Below are 23,260 nucleotides of genomic sequence, written 5' to 3' on the forward strand. Positions count from 1 at the left end.
TCTAGGTCTCAGAACACTACAAATTCGGTCCTACAGCTTTTAGTCAGCAATAATATGTCCTCTACAATTACCCTTTGATTTGAACACCCTGTATAGAAAGTTTGTTTAGGTAATCACTGCAAAATGTGAAAGCACGAGCGGTGTTTCTCAACGAGTTTCACAATTACAGACAAGTCCCTTGTGGTTTTAGACGAAAATTTCACTCTCATCAGTTCGTGTATTTAAACTCTAACCTTTGTTTCCGGAATGCTGTAATAGAGACACTTCGGCAAGGCTTTCCACCGATGTGATTTCTTTATTTTCATCTTCATGCCGCTCTTATCGCACATTTCCCGGATACGATACCTAAAGATGTGAGAGCTCAGTGAACGAATACCTCTTTGTTTTATGTTTGCCCGAAGGAGAACTTACTCGCTGGATAATCACATTTATGTGTTAGATCCGTGGTTTCCTGAAATTATTTTTTAGTGTGCATTCGCCTTGGCTGAATGAATCTCTCTGATGTCAAGATGTACATTGATTCGAAATTTCATCCAGAGCTCCGATTTAAAAGATTCTTTGTTTGTAGCACTGACCCAGGTCCGTGGCAGATTTGTGCCACAAAGACAACAAAGTTTCTCGAGATACTGAATGTGTTCATCCATGCTGTTGGCTTGATCTGAAATTCACAATGTAGGATTATAAAGGTCCCATAAATAATTGTCCTTTTACTTTAAATTGGTCGGCCACAACGTATGGTTAAAATTTATGGTTTACACAACACTCCAATGGATCTGAACAAAGGAATCCGTCTGGTAGTTTGCACACTAACAGACTTTCAACATTCGTGCACTCGAGCAAAAACCTCGTGCACTCGATTGGAATTTTGACAAATTGGAAGCAAATTTATTCTAGTTTTTTAAAAGATTTTTTTTAGGAATCAAAAAAAATGTTGCATACCTGAAAACCTCGACTAAATAGAGGTTATTCCTCGATCGAGCCCTTCGCAACATGGACCTCCACCCGACTTTTCATCTGAATTTTTCCTTCTCGTCATCGCGATCACCACCAGCTCTTTGCTTGTTGTGTGTAGTTGCTTGTCTTCTGTAATTTTGCAAGGTTTCATGAGATATGGGTAGGGAACTAAGTCGCTAGGGCTCGAATAAAGTAATGAGTGAGTTTCCTCGATGTCCCACTACGACATCCATGTTGGTGACGTCATCAAGTATCCAGAAATGGTTATGGCCCGGACTGATTACGAACATAATACATTAAGAATGGAACAACTAATTACAAGATTGGAAATAACAAAGAAAATACTAATAACATAAGAAATAAAAGACACTAGACGAAAGGGCAATTTACCTAACGATTTTGGAATACGGCTGGCATAAATGTAACGTTACGTGCGATTACATTTCAAGTCGAGCTCACATCTTTTATTTGCATGATCCGCGCGAAAGTCAAACTTATACGGATAGCCGCGTGGACTGGGGCTAGGAGAGGGGTTGGTTTTTACAGCATTTATCAAAGGCAAAGTTCATCTTATACTACCTCAACCAACAAACATGTGTGTTTGCATGAAATATTTGACATGTCTTCAGACGGTGTGTTCTGGTACTTTCCTCTTTCGAATCGATTTATCTCTGGAAACAGGAAAACCTGTGGGTTTTACCTTTCCCTTTCAAGCTTCCAGAAGTTCGCCGCAGTTCACAGAGTAATCCTGGAGTGACTCGAAATTTAACTCAGACTCCTCATCATTTCATTCAAGCCCCTCAACTGCTGATCGGAGTTTCATCAGCCACGTGCCCGGTATAGTTCAAGAAACGCTGCAAAAACTATCTTAACATCAATCAACAATCCTTTATTGTTCAAGCAAATGTTAATCCTGACTCAGCTTACATTTAAACACCGTTAGTGAATGAACAACTTTCTCAGCACTCTCCACAATGTCCTATTTTTACTGTCCCCCGAAATACCTCGGGATAATCTTAAACAACTTATTTTCTATGAGATAAGCCATTGTCACCGCTGTGAAGCTGATCAAAGTTAGTTACTCGGAGACTGCTTGGATAGAGACACGTGGAGAGCTTTGTGTTGATATGTTGTCTAGGGTATTTGTATGTGGGGTATCAGCAATACAACAGCAAGTGAAGATATCAAATGGTACACTCAGTATCCAAAGCCAAAAAGAGACCGTGGTGTGCGTGTCCGATTTACCGAAGTGAAATATATCGTGGTGAGTATAAAGTTTCCATCGGTACGTGCTAGTGTAACCTACTCATAAAATGATTTGAGTCCTGCTCTATTTTTCCACTGTTGACATGATTCGAAAACGTCCGTAACCAAATGAGGAAAATGTTCTAGAAAAACATTTTTAGCCAGTAAAGATTTGACTTTTCTCGAAAGAGGTTTGGGGTGGTCGTGCGCATTTCTTATGAACCTCACGAGTTCGACAGCCGAATTTGTGTCGTACTCACTTCTCCATTTAGAATTACTTGTGACCTCCAAATGTATATCTTTGATTAGACTATTTGACGTCCACGGAAGAGCGTTTTTCATTTGTTTCTCTAATTTTTTCTCTACATCGGTCAACCGGCGAGTGAGAGTAGATCTAAGCTCTTTGAACTCATTCTCCATTGCCACTTTTTTGAGAAAGTTCATCTTCGTTGCGTTATCCCAAAATAAGGGAAAGGTCTTGAGGGAGGAAGCCGTTGGCCTTTCGTTAGGTTTGGTTGACAACATTCTTTTCAGAATATGGACAGCCTCCGCCGAAAGAGAGGGACAAAAGTATGTCTTATTTTTTCTGATGTTATCTTTTATGTTCTCATTTGTATTCGGGGAACCCATCTGTCCTGGAGACTCTTTCAAGTCATGAAAGGGATGCTTTCTTCTGGATAGGCCGTAGTGGAAGAGCAAACCACAACTGAAAATATCAGACTCCTTGCTATACTTGCTTTGACCGTCATTTGCGAGGAGTTCCGGAGCTTTCCAACACTTTGTTCCAACCCTTGAGTGCATTACTGTGTCACTCGAGCTAAAAGATTTCGTCGTCTGAAGAATTTTACTCAGCCCAAAATCTCCAATTTTCATCTTTAGCGACGGCGTAGTTTTGTACAAGATGTTCTGAGGTTTTAAATCTCTGTGAATAACTTCATTTTTGTGTAGATACTCTATACCAGAGTATATGTCAAAACAGATCCCAACTGCATTTACTCCCTCATGCTCTGTGCAGAGATATTCATCCAGTGTTCCTTCCATTAGCTCAACAACTATGTATTGGAAGTCGGAGCTGCTAAAGCTGCAGATGTAGTTTACTACAGCTGGACAATCATTAAGTTTCATGAGACATTCAATCTCCCTTCTGAAGTTCGCATCTTCTAACCTGGCTTTTTCTAGTCGCTTTAGTGCTAATTCTCTCCCATCTCTTTCATCCAGAGCAGGAAAGACTAACGAAAACGAGCCTTTGCCAATATAGCGTTTGTGGTGATAATAGCTCTCAACTCTTTGACAGTTTTGGCCACAGGAAATGTCACAGAGTGCATCCTTGTGCTTTTCGGACGCCTTGCGCCACTTCATAATGGGTGAAATTGGTTCTTTCTCGATATCTATTCGCAGTAATCTCTTTAGGTCCTCATGCCCATTGAGCAACGCCTGGCACGTGTTTTCATCAGCATCTGGTATTTTGGGATCAGCGTGGTATTTCCGTAGTAAAAGGATGGAGTTTTGGATGTTTTTCAGTGGCAATCCTCCCACCCTGCTGCATACCAAACACAACGGTGTCTGCAAACGATGGTTTTGTTTGTTCACGTCAAACCCTTTTTGAAGCATATACTCACAGATGGCCTCAGCTTGAGTGATACAAGCCAAGTGCAGTGGGGAGTTCCCTTCGGAATCTTTAAAACATCGTACAGATTCAAACGTTTCTTTATCACAGTGTTCGAAAATTACTTTCAGTAGCCTCAACGAGCTTTTCAGAAAGCCCTTTTCTAAGAGAACTTGAAATGGGCATACTCCATCTTCATTTTTCACCCATGGATCTATTCCAGAGGTAAAGCACTTCTTCCATCGACCCACCTTTACCTTATCTGTTATTAAAGTCTCTCTGTTAACGAACTTGTGTAAAGAGGTTTCTCCGCTGAGGTCTTGCGCGTTTGGCTGTGCTCCTTGTCTTAGTAACAAATCTACCTGTTCCCAGAACTGTGCGAGATGCAGCGGTGTCTCCCCGCTGTCATTTCTTGAATTGACGGCTCCTCCGCAGTCGATTATTCTATTTCCAACTTCCTCGTTGTTTTTGTTCTTAACTGGTAACCTCGCCCATAGATGCAGTGGAGTGTTCCCGTCAGCATCTCTACAGTTAATTGCGCATCCATGTTTGTGAAAGAGTTCAATGCCTTCACATAGAGTTTTACATGTAGGTGATAGTTTGCGAGATGGGCTTACAAGTATATGAAGGGGAGATCTATCAGAGTCGTCCTTGGTTTTGGCCCTAGCTCCGGATTCTAAGAGACAACGCCAAATTTCTAGCAAATGATCCTTATTCCTTATGGCCTCAAATGTCGACAAACTCTTTGCAAGTGGAGTTTCTCCACAGTTATTTTTCAAATTGGGATTAGCTCCTCTAACAAGTAAAAAGTTTACGAATACTTCTATTTGAGAAGAGGGACGAGTCAGCCACTCGCTTACAGCTTGAAAAAGAGTTGTACACCCTGAATCATCCGTCTGGTCGATGTAGGCACCTTTATCGATAAGAAAGCGAGCCAGCGGCACGTTGGGTATAGCGAACATCAAGTAGGGATTACCTTCCACTTCGCCGCTGGATGAGCTTCCAGTTTCTTTCATTAATTCTTCCACAGTGTCACGAATTGCAATTTCGTTCCAGCATGAAAACAGTGGAGGACGATCTAATCTTGCATTGGCCCGTATCGTTCGTAATATTCCCTCTAGAAGTTCAAGTTTTAGTTTTGAATCCTTGTCATCCTTTCCGTAAAATGTGCGAAGCAGTTTCATAAAACTGCAATGATGTGGAGAGTTGTGCACATCCATTGTTGCTTGCAAGACGTCTTTGTTGCTGATTATTACTTCTACAGGGTGGACGTCAGTAGACAGGGAGGACGATAGTAGACTCAGTTCAACTAGTCTTAATGGGCTCATGAAACTATCAATGTTTTTTTCTTCTCTAAACAATTCCAAAACCTCGCAGTTGTGCAAAAAAATGGCCAACTCTACTGAAGTTTTAAAAATATCTTCCTCATCCCAACTTCTTTTGGCGAGAAGCTCCTTTGTCAGGTTAACGTCCCCAAGAAATACGGCGCTATGAAGAAGAGACCAACCCTTACGAATTACGAAGGTTGATATCGAATCCTCTGATATGATATTTCGAATTTGTTCGTCAGCGTCTTTGCAATGGACAAGGAATGAAGGATCCAGATAATCAATGATTCTTGGAAAGTCACCAGATTTTTTACAACCGGTAATATTTATGTGGTGAATTTTTGGACAAAACCAACAAAGAATGTTGAGCACTCCGAATGGCCACTTCTCCACTGCCGCTTCGTCGTCAAAGGTGCTTTCTCCAATTATGGCCGTGGTAGCATTTGGCACCTGTCTACACTTCTCTACGTAATCCTTACAAGAACGACAGCGAGCGTGTGCAAGATCGATCTTCGTCTCCCCTTGATTTGATGGATTTTCAATTTCCATTTCATCCTTTGCCTTTATCTCGTCCGTCAAATTGACCATTTCTAAGAAGTGGGAATCGTTGTCTATGAAGTCCTCGACGCCCTGTGAACCTAACTCAGTTTCAACAACAATATCGTGTAAAGCAGGAAAGACTATGCCAGTTCGTTGTCGCACCTCTCTCTCCATGCTACTCAGCGTCATTGTCTGATGTTTAGAGGCTTTAAGCAAATCCAGCAGCAGAAGGTCAAGAATGAAACGATACTCTTGTCCGTAATCCTACGATAACGAGAAAAAAATGTTATAAATGGAAGGTAATTAACAACCGCAACGAATGGATCTTATCATTTTCACAGATATGAAAAGAAAAGCTAAAAACCCAAACAGGTCTTAAATTATCATCCTGATTCTGATGTTACTTCAAATTAAACAAAGTTCGAACTTACCATTTTATTTGGTTCATTGGCACGAAGAAATTTCTCTGAAAAACATGATGAAGTATTTGAAAATTAAGAACACCCAGAAAACTTTAAATGGTTTATTGTGCTATATATCACTCTATTTGTATTGAAAGTGGGTACTATTTTTACACAAACTATTTATGCTTTGATACCTTTCCCGTTCATTTTTTCATACCAGTATCACTATCCCCCGTAAATAGAATGAATGATGTAGAACTACCTTTCAGCGTTTCAGGTCCTCTTCAAGCGTGTCAAATAGTTTCTCGAAAGTGATAAAGTTTTGCAAGAACTTTCACTTTTTTTCCCTCTTTCTTAAAAAGTAAGTTATCTTCTAGGTAAGAATAGAGAATCAACTAAGAGCTACTGCAATGAAATTTCAAAAACCAGGTTGAAGCAATAAAGTAAAACAAACCTCGATATCCAAAGCCGTCATCTCTAATAGCGACGACGTTATCGGTGTCTTCTGGTAACTGTTCTTGACATTGCACTAAGAATGAAGAACAGCTGGCTTTAATGATAGCAGTAATTCAAGTTCTGAATAACCCACGTGTTCTTTGATTACATGCAAAGGCCTGTAAAATTATCTGAAAATCCTGGTGCGATTGTTGTGAGCCTTGGTTTGTCATATGCTGCAAGACCACACATTCATTTTTACCTTTGGAGAGATGTGTCCTTGACTGTTTTAATAGAGTATGATCGTTGTACGATAATCCTCATCGCTATTCGTGTTTGGGTTTTTCCTAGACCTTGCTGATAGTCCTCAATGGGAAGTTTTGTTTAGGTTTTAGTTCTTGTTTCAAGTACTTTGTTGCTCATTTCGAACGTCTTGTTTTGGATAGCTTCCTCTTTTGTTGCGGTTATAGAAAGGAGTCATCTAGTTATTCATTTATATGGCCGGACTAGGTTTGAATTCTTTGTGAGGAAGGCTAGTACCGATTTAATAGGGTTTTGAATATTCTTTGGATGGAGCAAAGACCGATCGAGGGGCCGTGAGCTAACAACATGCTCCGGCCCAAATGAAACGAAAACTGGTGAATTGTTACGGAAAAGTTTACATCCTTATATTTGTCATGAACACATTGGTAAAAACAAAGTTTTATTATCTGGAAAAAACTATAATAGCCTAGCTTCATCACACGATACATAGGTCCTCCCTTCCTGGCACAAGAAACAGTGGCTGTGAAGACTGTTTCTGATAAAAGGGAACTTTTTTATAACCCGTGTCGCAAGCAGTTCACTCAGTTGATCTCTCAGAATATCGGACGTTCTCCCAGACCTGAGGCTTTTGTAAGCTGTAGAGTCACCAGTCCTTTACGGTTTGGTAAAAAAGGCTCGAAGGGCTTAGCTAACATCTCTCTCGTAGGGGATGAAGATTAAGGTTTTTTTTTTCTAATGATCAGGATACAGATAAGAAAGCTAGTAAGCAAATTTCCTTGATCGTGCTATCCTGTTAACGTTCCTTTTCGAAATATTTTTGTTTTGAATTCAGGAATTGAATGACAAGAGGACGAGTTGCTTTCTTCAAGAAGTTTATCGGTTTCTGAAGCCTCGACCTTTTGCACCAGCCACAGTTTTCGTGGTTCACGTCTAAATATATTGGATGAGTCCATTTGACTCAATTCGTCATCAAAATCACAAAATAGTCGTTCAATGAGCGCGCACCCAAAGTGATTTACACACATTACTAGAAAGATATCATGGTACATGACAAAGCTTAGACACAATGGCACGATAGGAAATTAAATTCAAGAACCGTTAGTAATATGGCATGGCTAGGTTTTGATTATACATCATCAACTCCATGTACCCTATGGAATTAGAACACCAACACGAGCACGACGAATCTATTGGCGTCGCAAGCAACCGAACAATAAACCATTCTGGAAACATCACGAGATGTTCGTTACAATGACAAAAATATTCTCCCTGAGAGATTATATTTTCGAGCCTGGGGAACGACCTCGCACTCAGCCTCGTTCTCGCGTCGTAATTTCGGCACCTGACCCCGGTTGTTCAAAGGGTGGATAATGAAATCCTCTGGAGAAATTATTTTCCAGTGGATATCACAGTATGTTCTGTTAACACTTATCCGCCAGAAAGTGATTTATCTGTTAGAGGCCCATTTGCAACCTTGATGCAACGCAGTCGTTTGTTTTTGTTTTGAGCCACCGCTTTTGTTTAAATAGCGCCTCTGATTGGTCAGTTATTTTTACCTTGTCACGTTGTCTCAAAATAGCTTCTGCGTACTCCCTGATGAGTTTGGTGAACTTGTCAAAATATTTCTGTTTAAAACAGTACCATACGTTTTAATCCGGGTATGGAATCAGATGAATCCATTGATTTAGCAGATTCTGAGGCAGTAAACGCTTATGGATCGGTTGTTGCTAAAGAGGACCACGAAAATCCTTGCGAATATATTCTGCGGAGGGTCAAAATGTTGATCCAAGCGTGACACTTAAAAAATTTTCTGCGAACACTACCGGACACGGTCTTCGGATAACTTCACGTCCGGCAGTCTGATATTTTTCCATATTTCTCTTTGAAAAATACCAATTTCTATTGGAAAATATTTTATCTTTATTTAGAATCCTCAAGCGCTTCTAGAAACTGAAAAAATTCCAACGTTGTCCTTTTCGCCGACCCCGCTGTACACAGTGTACGTGCAGCTCCTAGCGTGACACTTAAAAAAAATTTTCTTGTATTATAAAAAATGTATTAACCGTAAAACAGACGACTATATGTCCAGGATGGCTCACGAGAAAGACGATTTTAGAAGGTTTTCAGTAATCTGAGAATTTCGTGTTACACGAAATTGGGTCGTGGCGCGCGTTGCATCAAGGGTGAAAATGGGCCTTTAACTGGGTAGCATTATCCAACCCAACCTAGATCTCTAACAAAAGAAAACTTGGAAATGGCCAATTGCATGCAGTCCTGTCAAGGAAGTTTAAAGCTTAGGATGCACTTGTTTCATATCTTCAAGGTTTGTAGCGGAGAATTTTTATACTGGCGCTTTTGAACCCGTGTGATGTTATGGGTGTGATGCAACCCAATTGAAATTCGCTATCTGTACTTACAATTACTGTCTTCCTCAATTTCGTTATTGTTTGAATCTCCAGGCTGACTTGCCGTCGAAATGGCTTCCTCAAAAGTTCTGCTTCCACCATCTTCGGTAACCATCTGTGATACAAACACATGAGGCAACTAGAGCAATATTATATGGCACACTACAAAATCGAGCTTACTGGTAATCTTTTGAACGAAAGTTGGCTGTTTAGGTTTCTTAAGAAGACTTTGACTCTTTACTTAGCGTTTGTGTTATTGATGATATTTCCAATAGTAACTAGCATTTGCATTTGCTGCCTATCCTTATATGTTTAAAGATTTTCCAGGTATACCACACAATACTTATGAAATGAGTCGTATATTGACCTTTGTAGGAGACAACCGTGGATAAATTAACTCAGTCACAGGTCAACTACAGTTAAAATCATTTAAATTTTGATTGTATAGGCCATGATAACTGACTTGATCCTCCTCTGCTTTTGTTAAACTTGTCACTCATTCAAAAATTCTCTTTATCTCTCGGAATAAACTGAACTGAATAACCAAAAATTCTTTAATCATCAGCGCTTCTTAACGTTTGTCTCGAAAGGGTTAGAAAACTTTTAAATATATATTACAATATCATAGTTTTTGATTTTTCAGTCTGATTTGTCTTTTTTGATTTTAGCCAAAACTTATAAATAAGCATTAAAAACTTCAGCTTGCAGTTACCGATTAAAAGGTTTTGCATCATTTTGTGGACAAACTAGAACAGCAAAACTGAAGTCAAGTCGAACTGATTAAACTACCGAAGCATGGCGTAACAAAATGCGGAAAGTAGCGCCAATGCCTTTTTTTATCGGTTAGTCGCGTTGGATCTTTAGCTAGTCATGTTTCTTGTCGACCAGCTGCGTGCAGTAACGCAGCTCGATAAATGGGTTGCCATTGATCGGATGAATCGGATTTTTTGTGTTACGCGCAAAGGACTCTGGGATCGTTCGGAAGGAAACAGTGTAAGTTGCTAGAAGGATAGTTCACTGACGAGCTAGTGAACATTATATTGAAATTTATTTTGAATGCAAATCCATGGCACTGAAAAAAGTTCACTGGTTTTTCGTACCGATGAAATATAGCTAACTTCCAATTTGATACCTTATTCCTTTCATAAGCGAAGTCTGCGAAGTCGTATGCCAAATAGGAACTGTATCACTTGAAGGCCGTTTATTAAAACGAACTACTTATGTATTAGTCTGATACTGATGCTAGAAATGTGCGTAGAAAAAAAAAAACGGACATTTTAGAAACAGTAATAGAATTCTTGTGTCGTACATTTTATCAGCTTCTTTCGAAGGCTTTTTCACCACTGTGTCGTATACTTTGTTAAATCTTGACAATCAACACACACCTGGCTGACGTTGATTTGTTCCCTTTTAGCGGTCATCGATGAGGTCGGCAAGGCATGCGTCTCTCCATGAATTAATTCTATGTGTGTGGTAATGCTCTTTGGCTGCCGTAAAATTATGGAAAGAAAGGGAACCCTGATAAATTTGTGGCCTTCCAACGTCATTAATTGTAACCCCATAGTCGAACCAAAAAACAAGATACTTCTCATAGGACTCACAACCCTTACCAAGAGAAAATGAATCCCCTTATTTTGTTCTTACTTATCATCATTTTACAAATGATATGATTGTCTGATTTAATCAAGATAAACCAACCTTGAAAGCAGTAAATGTTTTACAAATATGGCAATGATAATGAGGTTTCTGTTGTCGGCCTGAAACACATGGGTTTTCTACGTCTTGATTGTATTCTGCTGGACAACTCGTATAACGTTTAGGTTTCTTCGTTGTTGCCATGAAGCTCTAGAAAAATAACCAATAAAGGGAGAAAAACAGTGTACTCAGTTTCCTAGCTGCTTAGTTGATTATGTCAAATTCCCTCTTAAAATTTGGAATACATGAATAAATAAATAAACTAGAAGCGGAGCTCGCAGCGCGCAAAGCGTAGCCCATAACTTATAGAACATAGTAACCCATAAAGCCGAAACAATTTGGACTTACGACCGTACGACCGTACAACGTGTTACTTTTAGCATGCGCGGCCAACTGCAGTGCGGGCGCTATTTTAGCCATTACGTAATGGAGGGGTGAGGGGGAAGGTAATGTGCAGGCGCAATTGCATGCGTAACTTGAATACCCCATTAATGTGCGTAATGGGGTATGCTCACCACTATGTTTCCCGCTCATAACTTGGGTAATTTGTAACCCGCGTTTTGAGCGGGAAATCAAGCAGGAGATCCTCAGATATGAAGCTTTTCCACAGTAGATCTACAAGTTATATTTCCCTCTTAGTTTTCCCTCTTAGCTTTTAGTTGTATATAGTTTATAAATAATATTGAAATTGTAAGACAGCATATTTTTATTTCATTTTAGCTTTTTTCGCGAAGATGTTAGCTCTACAGCTACACTGAATTTCGAGCTTAAATAAAGTATATATTTATGTATGTATGTATCATACTGGTGAGGTTGTTGTTGAATAGTAATTCTCAGTATTTTGCAATTTGTAATCAACTTGCAAAGCAACAACACCGGTAGAGCTGACGCTTTGTCAACCGGAGGAAATTATTATAATTCAAGTTCGTGGAGAAATGGTTTTGAATGAAAGAAAGAGACAGCGCGACTGATGAGAGCAAGAAGTGAAAGGCATAAAACAAGTCGAGAAAAACGCGAAAGAGAGTTAGAAAGGACGCTAAAATAGGCAGAGTACGGCAAGAGGAACGTGAAAGAGATCAGGAAAAGGCTAAAATAAAAAGGCGAATATCTAGAGAAGAAAATACAAAGAGCTCCGGAAAACAGACTGAAAAGAGGTCATCAACGAAGAGAAAGCGAACTTCAAAGGAATTGAGAAAGAAGAGGAGGTCAGCCGAGTCTTATCTGGGTTTTTTTATTACGTTAAGGCCCAGAAAAATTGAAAAGCTTCACATTATAATTTAAATCACGTTTCGGTAAAAACTTTGGCATTCATTGCTTTAAAACCTTCACGCTCAAATAACATTTCATCGCTCAAATAACATTTCAAAGCGAAGATGTGTGGGTTTACCTTAAGAATAACGTAATGGCCTTTCCGAAAATTGAAATAAAGTGAGATTGAGTCAGCGATGTTCATGTTTACATTAAGTCTGAGGCGGTAATTTGATTTTGAGAATGTTGTCATGTGAGAACCCGTCAAACATTTGAGAATTAAACTAGACCCTGTGAGCAGGGTAACTGAGATACCTGGATGGTACTGGATCCTTGGGATCAAGTGTAGTGATACTACGGGTGTCGGACTAGTATACTGAAATAGTGAGCTCAAGTCTGGCCAAGGGCATACACCTATTTCAAAAAAGGTTGTCATCAGGCGATAAGTGATGGGTCATTCCAAGACGGAAAGGAATCGTGGGTATACAACTCAGTAAATAGTTCTTGCTGAGTGTTGTACATTTGTTTGTTTAACAGTTTTTCTGTATAGTATTCTGTTACAAACAGAGCAAATATAATATGAACCTTCCCTAATCTTACTTTGAAAAGCTAGGATCCTATGACCTAAATCATGTTGAACTGAGTTTCTATGGGCTTCCTTATTAACTTGGACTTGTGATGTAATCTTATCTTTGTCTGCAGGATCCAGTGTTTTATACCATTCTGCTCTTTCAGACAAAAGTTTTCCTTTTTTTCAGGATTCAATGATTTATACCATTCTACTCTTTTTTGTTTTTGTGCAGAATTGAGCAAGTTAAACCATTCTGCTCTCTTTTGTTTTTGTGCAGTATCCAGTGATTTATACTGAATTGCTCTGCTGGACAAAAGATTTTGTTTTTCTGCAGAACCAAGTGATTTATACCAATCTGCTGATTTGGACAAAAGCTTTTCTTTTTCTTCGGGATCCAGTGATTTATACCATTCAGCTCTGCGAGATAAAAGCTTTTCTTTTTTTGCAGGATCCAGTGACTTGTACCATATTGCTTTATTAGACAAAACTTGTCTTTTTATGGCAGGTTCCATTTGTGCATAGCTTCCTTTTTTCCTTTTTGCATGTAGTTCTTTCTGACTATGAGACTTGTGTTTTACCATTACCTTTTGTCTTCCAGCATTTGACAAGTTAGTTGCACAACATATAAATTTAATACAATATTCTACATCTTTACTCTGGAATTGTTTTTTTACAATATCTACTAATGACTGAATAAGAAAATCTATGTCATTCATTTTTTCAAATATGTCAAGTGTGCCATTAGGACTGAATCTTATAATATAGTACTTAAAAATTTTGCTTTTGTTTTCATATTATTGTGCTGGGAAATACAGCTGAAGCAATAATTTGAAATCCACATTAAAAACCCAGTGTTATCCTTACTATTATCTGTGATTAACTTAAGAAGCAGTAATTTGCTACCAAGAGATGTACAGCATAGTATTTCTTGTTTCTTCAAATTAAAGGCAATATTATTATCTGCATCGATTGTATTAATCTAACTGTTTAACATATCTCTTTCTCTGTACCGTAAGCCCTCAAAAGTTGAAGCAGGTGAGTCTATAACCTGACTTCCTTTGTTTGGAATTGTATGATTATATAATATTGTTGTGTTAGTCACCAAATGAAATACTCTTGCTCAAGCTTTCAATAGTGCATGGTGTTTCTTACAAATGCGCATACCTAAACTAAACATCGATATAAAGAATTAGTCACAAGATATGTGAGTTATAAAGGTTGGGAATCTGGAAAAGCAGGGATCCTCCTCTCTTGATCCTGTTGTAACATGAAAGTTTGACTCAATTTTACCTGATTCTGAACTGAATAAATAGAAACGTAAAATTTATTTGTCCTCTTTTTGAGGTGTGCATCGAAGTTTTGAAGTCATGGCACACTGGAACTACATGTCATAGGAAATCTGCATGTGTGTGTGTTTTCAACAGTAAACCCAGGATTGTGAATACTTCGAATATGTGCCGTACAGGCACAGGTGGGTATTGTAAAAAGTTTTCTCAGCTTTTTCATTGGTTCACATTTCTTTTGCTAAGAATCTTGTTTATCCGGCCAACGTTGAATTCTAATTTTTCAACCAAATTTTGTAATGGTGTTGACAAGTTGTGGAAAATGTTTGGGCCTGAGATATTTTGCAGACTTGCCGGTTGATGGTCAATGAATCGTTTTTACGTATCAGTAACATTTATTGTTGCGTTTCATGTTAACATGTTACAACAACTCCACTTTCCAATAAATTCATTTATTTGCAAAAATGAGGGAATATCATCTAAAACTTTTCAACCTCTTTAATAGAGCGAGCCCATTCCAACTCAACATCAACTCAACTTTTAAACTTAAGAGAACACTTGATTGATGTTTGGAATTGATTTCTGTAATGTAAAAATTAAATGCAGGTATTATCTCTAGATTTCTATATATATATCTTCATGGTAGAATCGTAAGTCTCTCTTTGTCATTAAGTTTTAATTATGATATTCTAATTATGGTGTTTTTACTCAATGTTTTCTTTTTGTTAAGGAGTCTTGTATTCTGTTTTAAGCCTACCTCAGATTTGTCATTCTACTTGTTGGCGCGCTCCTTTTCAAAGTCACTAGGAGGCAATGACCAAGGTTCGGACTATCGTATGAAAAAAATTCAGGTCCTATTTACAGCTACTCGTTTCAGTAGTGTTCTTAGCTGCGAGGATCTCTTAATTTCATCTCTCCATCGCAGTGCAAATATATGAATTTTCATACATCTAAAATCTTCATTCACTTGGATGTTTATTTGGACCCAATTCATTGACCAACTCCCAGTTGGCTTGTTAGCTCAATTGGTATAGCGCTGCACCGGTATCGCAGAGGTCATGGGTTCAAATCCCATACGGGCCTGAACTTTTTTCAGGTCCTATTTACAACTACTCGTTTCAGTAGTGTTCTTAGCTGCGAGGATCTCTTAATTTCATCTCTCCACCGCAGTGCAAATATATGAATTTTCATATATCTAAAATCTTAAATCTTAGGAAATTCCACCGACAGAAACGCGATAAATCTTGTTCGAAAGATCCCTATCTTCTTTGTCGCAAAGCATTGCGTGATGGAATATAACTTCGCCAAGATCTATATCTGAGCATGCGTAAACTTTCGAATCTTTCGCCTTCGGTCAATCTTTCCCACGGTGTTTCCTTTTCGGTTTACCTCTTTTTCAAGGGTGGAAGGCCTATGAATATTACGAAAGCAGTTTCGGGAAACCCCTGATTCCATCACATAAGACTGTATTGAGTTGAACTGTTTTTAATACACCATTTCAGATAACAATCGTGCGATCGTATCGAGCCGCCATATTTGTTTTTCATGTCGACAGCCATGTTGACACTTTTAAAGCTCGCGCTTTGTTCGCACCCAGATCTTACGCGGTCCAAAAACCCCATGGATCCTCCTTAAACTTACGTAACGCAAGAAACATGTTAGACAAATTTCGTAATTCAGTAGACAGAGTTGCTAAGAACATGGACAGCTGGCTTAAAGACACTTATATTTATATGCAGTTACAGCAGAGGCTACCGAATTAAATAACAGAAAAAATCCCAAAAAGATGCCATGTATTTTCAGCCAGAGGACACTCATGAAACGATAATAGCCAAAAGAGAAAAAGTAAAAAAATAATAATAAATAACAGGTTTAAACGTGAGTTGAAAATGACTTTTCTTTTAATTTTCTACGCTTATCAGTGGAGGTTGAGACGTCAGGGAAAAATGGTGGAGCAAGCAGTCATACCTGGCAACTTCAAGAGAAGATATAGGAGAACCCCGATTCTGGCGTATTGTTTTACAAACTCACTGTTCTCACGTGTATACTCTTCAATCGACCGGTCAAGTCTTAGCTCGAAGTTGTTTACCGTCGTTTCTTTCAATTTTGGCCCCTTTTTTTTTCAAACGGAAATTATCACTCAGGCACAATAAAATATAATTTCAACTGATGCTGACATCATACACTACATCTGAGGAAGAAAACATTCCCTGTCTTCGAAAATTTGTTCAAAACATCAGGAACCCCAACGAAGGTCCTCAGCTTCTTGAAAATACCGCTGATTAGCATATCACAACTCGGTCCCAGACCCCATAATAAATATGTTTATGTTGTATTACTGCCAACTAATTGTCCTTAGCGCAGTGCAAGACTATCTGTTCGATAAGAGTAAAGAAATTTAATAAAATTAATTGTTAAATTATTGGAGCGTGAGAAAAACCTCTATCAGCATTAAACTAAAATAATTACGTAAGTGTTACGTAGCTATAAAACCTCGGGTCTCTCTTGTAATGACAGCAAAACTTATCAAAATGCACTTCCCAAAAAAATGATTTTCGAACATAGAGTGTATAGTCGGTGTCAGCAACTTGGCCTTCTTTGGTTAACTATAATCAGTCCATTTATGAATTATTTACGAACTAACTTACGAAATTTCAAGTTTATCTCTGCGGGTTTAAATTATGATTTGTTTGTGCTGAATCTCCTTTGATCCGAGTCAGCATGACGTTTCGAAAGTCTCACAACCGCGAATCGAATTCTCGGTGTATATTACGATAAGCGCCAAAAATTCTGTATCGATACACGTATATGCTTAGGTGGGATTCTGATTATTAAAAGCAAAGCAAGACCACTGAAGCATGCGGAGAGAAAGCGAGTTATATTTTTGTTTAGATGGCGTTCAAAATTTTATCTTTATTTCACGGTTCGTCAGCGACTTCTTGGTAAATCCATATACAACCACACTTTAAAACAGTCTCCAGTCGTAGATAATGATGAAAGTTACTTAACCGGTTTCAGTTAGGATAACAGAATAGCTGAAAAGAAATCATTAATAGCGTGACAAGATCGCGTTTTAAGAGGCCATTAGCCCTTGAGTAGAGAACATCTTTACCCCCTTTTCCTGCTAATTCAAAATTTATAGGAAAAAAATCGAAACTTACATGAACCCAGTTTCTCCAGAAGTTTGGCTTGTGGAACAAATGCTTCTCCAGAAACTTAATCTCTTCAAAATATGAAGGAAGCTAAATTCGAAGACTGAGGAAGTTGCAAACGTCATATATCTTTCCCAGAAAAATAACAACGAGGGGTTGACAGATACGCATGCGCCTCGTGTTTAGATACCGTGACCAATGTAAAAAATCCCAAACAAATTGTTCGATTAATTACAATAGGGTTCTGTAATCTCTCTCTGCATTGATGCTATAACTAAGGCGAAAAGTTTCATGTATGGTTTTCAATCACGACAAGGCGAGTAATTCGGAAGAAACACTTATTCACCAAAGTGGATATGAATAGATGTATCGGTAAATGTTCATTAGCATTTCACCGACAAGGGGGTGATAAGTAATCTTCGTAACTAACAAATACTGCATGACTAGCACACCAAACCGGGCCATAACCTCATTTCCAACAACATGCCAACATACATTCGGCAGTTCAACCGGTGAAAATTTCCCCGCTATGCTCATTAGCAGTAAGCGGATTTTTATTTTGAACATTTCAGTCTCTATTTGACGGGGAGACATTTGGTTCACTTGCGACTCTTCGGAAAAAATAGTAATTCTTCATAAATATATCTAGGATAGGCATTCAGCGCACTTAGAAAGCACTCTTCTTCGTTATTAACATTTTCATTGAAATCTAGTTTTTTTTTAGTGATGCCTTACCCAACACTGGCATGAGATATTTTACTCTTTTCTCCCCTCTATAGTCGTGAATTATAACGCGACAGTTGTTACACAGGTCAAGCAAATAACTGAAATAAAAAATGACTGGATGCGAGCAAAGTAAAGATTCAATTTGTAGGTTTAGTTGGCAAGATATTATTTTATTTCTCATATCCATGTCCGATACCACGGCTTGTAACAATTCGGAAAGCTGAGTTGTCAATCCTTGTCGGATCGTATAATGTACTGCCTCGAGTCTAATGCCTAATGTCTAATGTATTCTCGAGTCACAAGGCTGCGCTAACAATCCATGAATTTCGTCAAAGATTTTTCCTTGACGGTTAAACGATTTGCCGAATGCATCCATGAGTCGTTAAGTTTTCCAGTCAATTAGTGAATCCCATTGGAGAGACTTGAAGCCTCCTTTGCCATGACTAAGTGTGTCGGCTCGTATGATCCGTGCAGATCACGACCGAAGTGCACAAACAAAAAGAGTATTCTTAGTTGTACTCAAATTAAAGAACTACATGAAGTGCCGGAAAGTCGGTGTCTTCCTCGTTCTACAGCGAAGTGCACGAACAAGAGGTACCAACGACAAAAGCATGCTACTAAAAATATTTAGTACATACAGGACATTTCATTCTACTAAAAGCGCAGAGTAACATTTTTCTCCATGTGATTCTCTACGAAAGCGCTGCCAAAGTGCAGAGACAACACCGCGTGTGGTAAAAAAAACTTTTTATTCAGCACGAAGAAACATTCCACATGTCTACAAGAAACATGACGATCAATTAAGCAAATTTGCTCGGATTACCCTCGAATATGCGTTGAGCGTTTTTATCAGATTCAAATATGCGGACTTTCTACTTCTGATCGAGTCCTTTGATTTAAAGTGTCTAAGGTAAACATTAGAAATTCGCCCTTAAATCTCATAAAATGTCTTAGAGAACAAGTGGATGGTTGCAGATATGTTCTTACCGCGAGGCTGAATTTTAAATCTTGAAGTTGGCTAGCGCTGTGTCTACTCGTGAATTAAAGGTACAGTCGAACCTCGATTATCCGGACCCCGATTATCCGGACTATTCGATTATGCGGACTTCCTTCTCTGGTCCCAATTTTTCCATGATTGTTAATTAGTTGTGATCTTGAAAACTCAAAGTCGCAAAAAGCCCAATAATCCTTTCAAAAGACTGTTGAAACAGCGTATTAACCTGTGCGCTTTTCAAAATTCGAAAGTGCGACAAGACAAAGAAATATTCTGATGCGTTCAGCTGAAATATGGTTGGCTCAATTGTTTTGTTGCCAAGGGAATTTCATGCTTGATTAGTTCCTTCCGCGTGGGTTATGTAAACAGATGAATAAAGGGGTAAGTTTCTAAAGAAACTGTGGTGCTGCGTCGGTGGGAGAGTATAGCAGGTAATTTAGTGTTAACAACTGGGTTGAAAACGTAAATTAGCCACCGTAAAGGGTAAAAAAGCTGACGTTTCGAGCGTTAGCCCTTCGTCAGAGCGACAGTCGCTCTGACGAAGGGCTAAAAATGACCCCAAATCCTAAAACACGGAACGGATGTCAGGGCATGTTGCACAAATTTTGTACAAAGACACCAAGCGCTTGGCTCATTTATCCCCACGACGATAACGCGCGTGACTAAAATTAAGTGCTCGAACCCTAAGCGAAACCCCCGCTTACTCGAACAAGACCCAATTTCCCTTGGATTTGACCCCATTTTTTCCAGTCATTTGCTAGCAGCAAAAGGAAAAAAAGACGGCATGGCGGAAAATTACCCCAAAGCCTAAAAGATGGAATTATAGGCAAGGCCAAAGGATAAGAGAGCCAAATAAAAATCAAGTGTACCCACACTAATTTCCCCTTAGGAGGATAACTTCCGCGGATATTAAGTCAATACCGGAAAAAAAAATCTTTGCTCGTAATAATGTTTAATATCATGCTGTGGACGTCCATTAACTAATTTATCAACCTCTCTTTTTTGAGTAAAATTGACATTAGGCCTGTCAGGGTTTGACTTTGTCCACATGCAGTGATGCAATCAATAGCGTTGACTTACTTCTTGTTAATGCAATCTTAACTAAAACTTCGACATTATCAGTGAAAATATATCGAGCTTAAATCAACGAGGAATACCATTATCTAATATTAACGGGACCTGTCAATGTCAGTCATCTTAACACAGGTTTCACCAACTAACCCTAATAATAATAATGAGTGAATTTTAGACAAAATATGCTACACGGTTGCTTAATTTAAAAGTGAGAATGATGTTGATTTGAAAAAACTGGAAATAATGTTCACACAGATTTCGTCTTATAACATAAACAATGGTCGACTCAAGCGAAAACTTTTGCTATAATTGCTTACATAAAAACACAAGCTTCGAGGTATTTGAAATAATATTACTTTTCTATCATTACAAACCAAACTGAGCCGAGCGGGCTTGAAAAGTACTGCATTTCCTCGAATAAGCACCCGAGCGCTCATCTAAATTTTTGGCTAAAAGAAGGGGCTCTTATAAGGAGAGAACTTAATCGAGGGGGGCACTTAATAGGAGATTATTAACCTGCATTGATTGTGCTGTAGTTGGGGTGAGCGCTTATTCGAGAAAATACGGCAATTATGGCCTCGTAGTCACTATTGCGCAGACTGTTCATAGACCGAACTCGCTTCGTAAATGCCGAAGATGAATATCATCCATCACCTCCTTGTCAGCATCCGTTACTTCCACCGACGGATAATACTTTTTGCCGTGGGCGTTGTGAATGCAGGACAATTTTGGCTGATAATGCACTGGTTCCGGCTTGATGGACATCTTCAGCTCACCAGCACCATTAGAGATTAGCCGGAGTTCCAGTCGTGCGAGAACTAAGTCCCAAGGTGGTGGAGGAACAACTTCCGTTTCGCCTTTCTGGGGTTTGGGACGGATGTTTTGCCGACACCCATAACATCTGTAAACTCTCGAGTTCTTGAGCCATTTAACTTTGAAGGTATTGGTGTTAAGTGTTGGTTTCGGAGGGGTAGGAACTCTTTCTGTGTATTTGCTAGTTGAACGCTCGGACTGGGGATTACGTTTTCTTTTCCGTTCGGCTTCTCCAGGTTTCCCACCGACTGACTTTGGCATGTTCTTGTAAGCGCATTTGGTCAGATTCTTGTTCTTAGCCTTTGCATTATTGATCGAGCCTTCTTCCAGTTGTAAAAATGCCTCCATTGAAATTTCATGAACTCTCCTATTAATCTTCTCCTTTTGGGCGTGCGACTTCCCGATGTAGGTGGAGAAGGGAACATGAAGCTTGGAACTGTATTGCTGCCTTATCTTGAAAGGACCCTTATCCACAATAGCCCTTTCGCAATTCCTTTCCTCCTCTTCAGAAATAGATTTTAGCAAGTCAACTACTTCAGTCCAGGCGAGTTTTCTTTCCCCGTACATCTGCCCTTTTCGTGCTTTTATCCGCTGATGTTTGGACTCTGCTGTGTTGTTGTAAAAAAAGGCTTCCCCTAGGCCAGCACGTTTTCTAACGGGGGAAATCATCTTCTTCTTCATGTCTTCCGCAACGTGTGCGACAAAGTACTTGTGGAATTCATTCATTTCATGGTTGGCATCAGACCCAAATATGTCACGTAAAAAAGCTGTAAGGTACTCTGATGAGATTCCTAACAAGCGAAGCTTCCTTTTACAGTCCTTTACTACGTGACGTTTGCAAGCAAGCCATGTTGCAACGGGAAGATAAGGACTCATTCCCTTCTCGACGGCATCTTCTCGGTCTGACCCTATAAATCGTATGTTTCTAGTGCCGTTTTCAAGTCCTGTAAGTGTGGCTCCAAAGTAGCTGAAGGTGTCGCTATCCTTTCTCGTGTGTATTAGTGTTGGCCCAAGTAAAAGAGGGGGGTTTTCAGTTCTCCTGTCGTCCAGCAGCAGATGCCTATAGGTTGTAGGTGTCACATAAAAGTCGCCAATGTTGAAAGTTGTGTCGATGGAGAGCACTGAAAAATTTTCAGTTGTATTGGCACAAAACCGCTTAACATCCTGAACTTGCCTATCAGAAGCCAAAACGCATGCCGGACTAGGTGCAACTTGCAGGCGTCGAATATAAATTTTTCCCGTTTCCTCCTCTTCTTTTGATTTGAGGGTTAGGTCGTATAACTCGTCTTGACTTCGAACTTCCCTTCCCTTATATTTTGCGTTCTCCACTTGCTTTCTATTTCTGGGAACACCTGAGACACTGAAAACCCTGAGTAGGCCCCCAGCCTCTTCAAACACTTCGTCATACACTTTGGACGGAGGAGCAGAACCTTTCACCTTTCCCTTGATGCTCTCCAAAACTCCAGGTTTGGTGCGAGTAAAAGCTTTCTCGGACTTAGAATTGCCGTGTGGTTTGGTCGTGATCGCATGTGGTTTTCCGCTGAAACTGTACTGTAAAAGTACGAATCGCTCGGGCGTAAAGCTGTGCCCACTATATCTGAGTATTTCATAAGCTCTTCTGCGGAAATTAGGATGTTGTACGTGCGTCCAGTACGTTCTCTTGAGAAGAACTGTGGAGCGTTTGCAATCTTCTGGTTTTGTTTTGGATATCCAGCGGATTTCCGGATTCTTGTCCTCGTAATACGCAACAACATGAGTTCCATCGTTTTTGTAGACTCCAAGGCCATCTGCTTTCCAGTCGTCTGGGTTTCGAAAATACGGCGATTTTTTATCAATGATGAAAATTTTGTTTTCTTGACCCTTTACGGGTGGTTTCGAAGCGACTTTATCTTCAGGAGGATCTAGTAATAGCCGTGCAATGTCGCTGTTTGACAATTCCTTCATCTCTGAGGCATAAACCGGTATGTGTTTATCACCAAGATAAAAAGACGCAGTTTCACTGTGATCCTGGGATTCAGAACCGTTCACAAATGTTTCAGAGTCGTCATCGTCAGACTCAACCCTAAAAATAATTATAAAAAATATTAGCATTTTTCGGTTGAAAAAGAAGCACACAGGGGCGTTTGGTATGGGTGAAAGATCCCCTAGCCAACCAATCCAATATAGTGGGGATCATTTTCCGCCGTTCCGTGTTTTAGGATTTGGGGTCATTTTCCGCCGTTCCGTGCTTTAGGATTTGGGGTCATTTTCCGCCGTTCCGTGCTTTAGGATTTGGGGTCATTTTCCGCCGTTCCGTGCTTTAGGATTTGGGGTCATTTTCCGCCATTCCGCCATTCCGCCGTTCTGGCTTTTAGGGTCGCCCATCGTAAACTCCAATCAAAAACATGCCTACGAAGCGAAAGCTAGCCGTTCTATTGATTAAAGATAAGCAGATAATTATTTCACATTTCTATCTCATTAATATTCATATTTTCGATTATCCGGACTCTCGATTATCCGGACTATTTACCGAGGTCCCGATGA

General features: G+C 39.4%; 2 protein-coding genes across 2 annotated transcripts; both read right to left on the reverse strand.

Annotated features, from left to right (window-relative positions):
- Positions 1-1,687: 1,687 nt before the first annotated feature.
- Positions 1,688-17,271, reverse strand: LOC131780829 (uncharacterized). The gene is made up of 7 exons (XM_059097421.2): positions 17,140-17,271; positions 10,880-11,026; positions 10,567-10,668; positions 9,194-9,296; positions 6,532-6,606; positions 6,105-6,139; positions 1,688-5,937 (listed from the first exon to the last, which is right to left on the reverse strand). Exons 2-7 carry the CDS (start codon positions 11,018-11,020, stop codon positions 2,257-2,259), a joined length of 4,137 nt encoding a protein of 1,378 aa, XP_058953404.2. The 5' UTR covers positions 11,021-11,026; positions 17,140-17,271; the 3' UTR covers positions 1,688-2,256.
- A 3,256-nt stretch (positions 17,272-20,527) lies between these two features.
- On the reverse strand, positions 20,528-22,681 carry LOC131772637 (uncharacterized). The gene has a single exon (XM_066165164.1). It carries the CDS (start codon positions 22,679-22,681, stop codon positions 20,528-20,530), a length of 2,154 nt encoding a protein of 717 aa, XP_066021261.1.
- Between the last annotated feature and the right edge of the window lie 579 nt (positions 22,682-23,260).

The sequence above is a fragment of the Pocillopora verrucosa genome, chromosome 4 (genome assembly GCF_036669915.1).
Source record: "Pocillopora verrucosa isolate sample1 chromosome 4, ASM3666991v2, whole genome shotgun sequence".
Taxonomy (NCBI): Eukaryota; Metazoa; Cnidaria; class Anthozoa; order Scleractinia; family Pocilloporidae; genus Pocillopora; species Pocillopora verrucosa.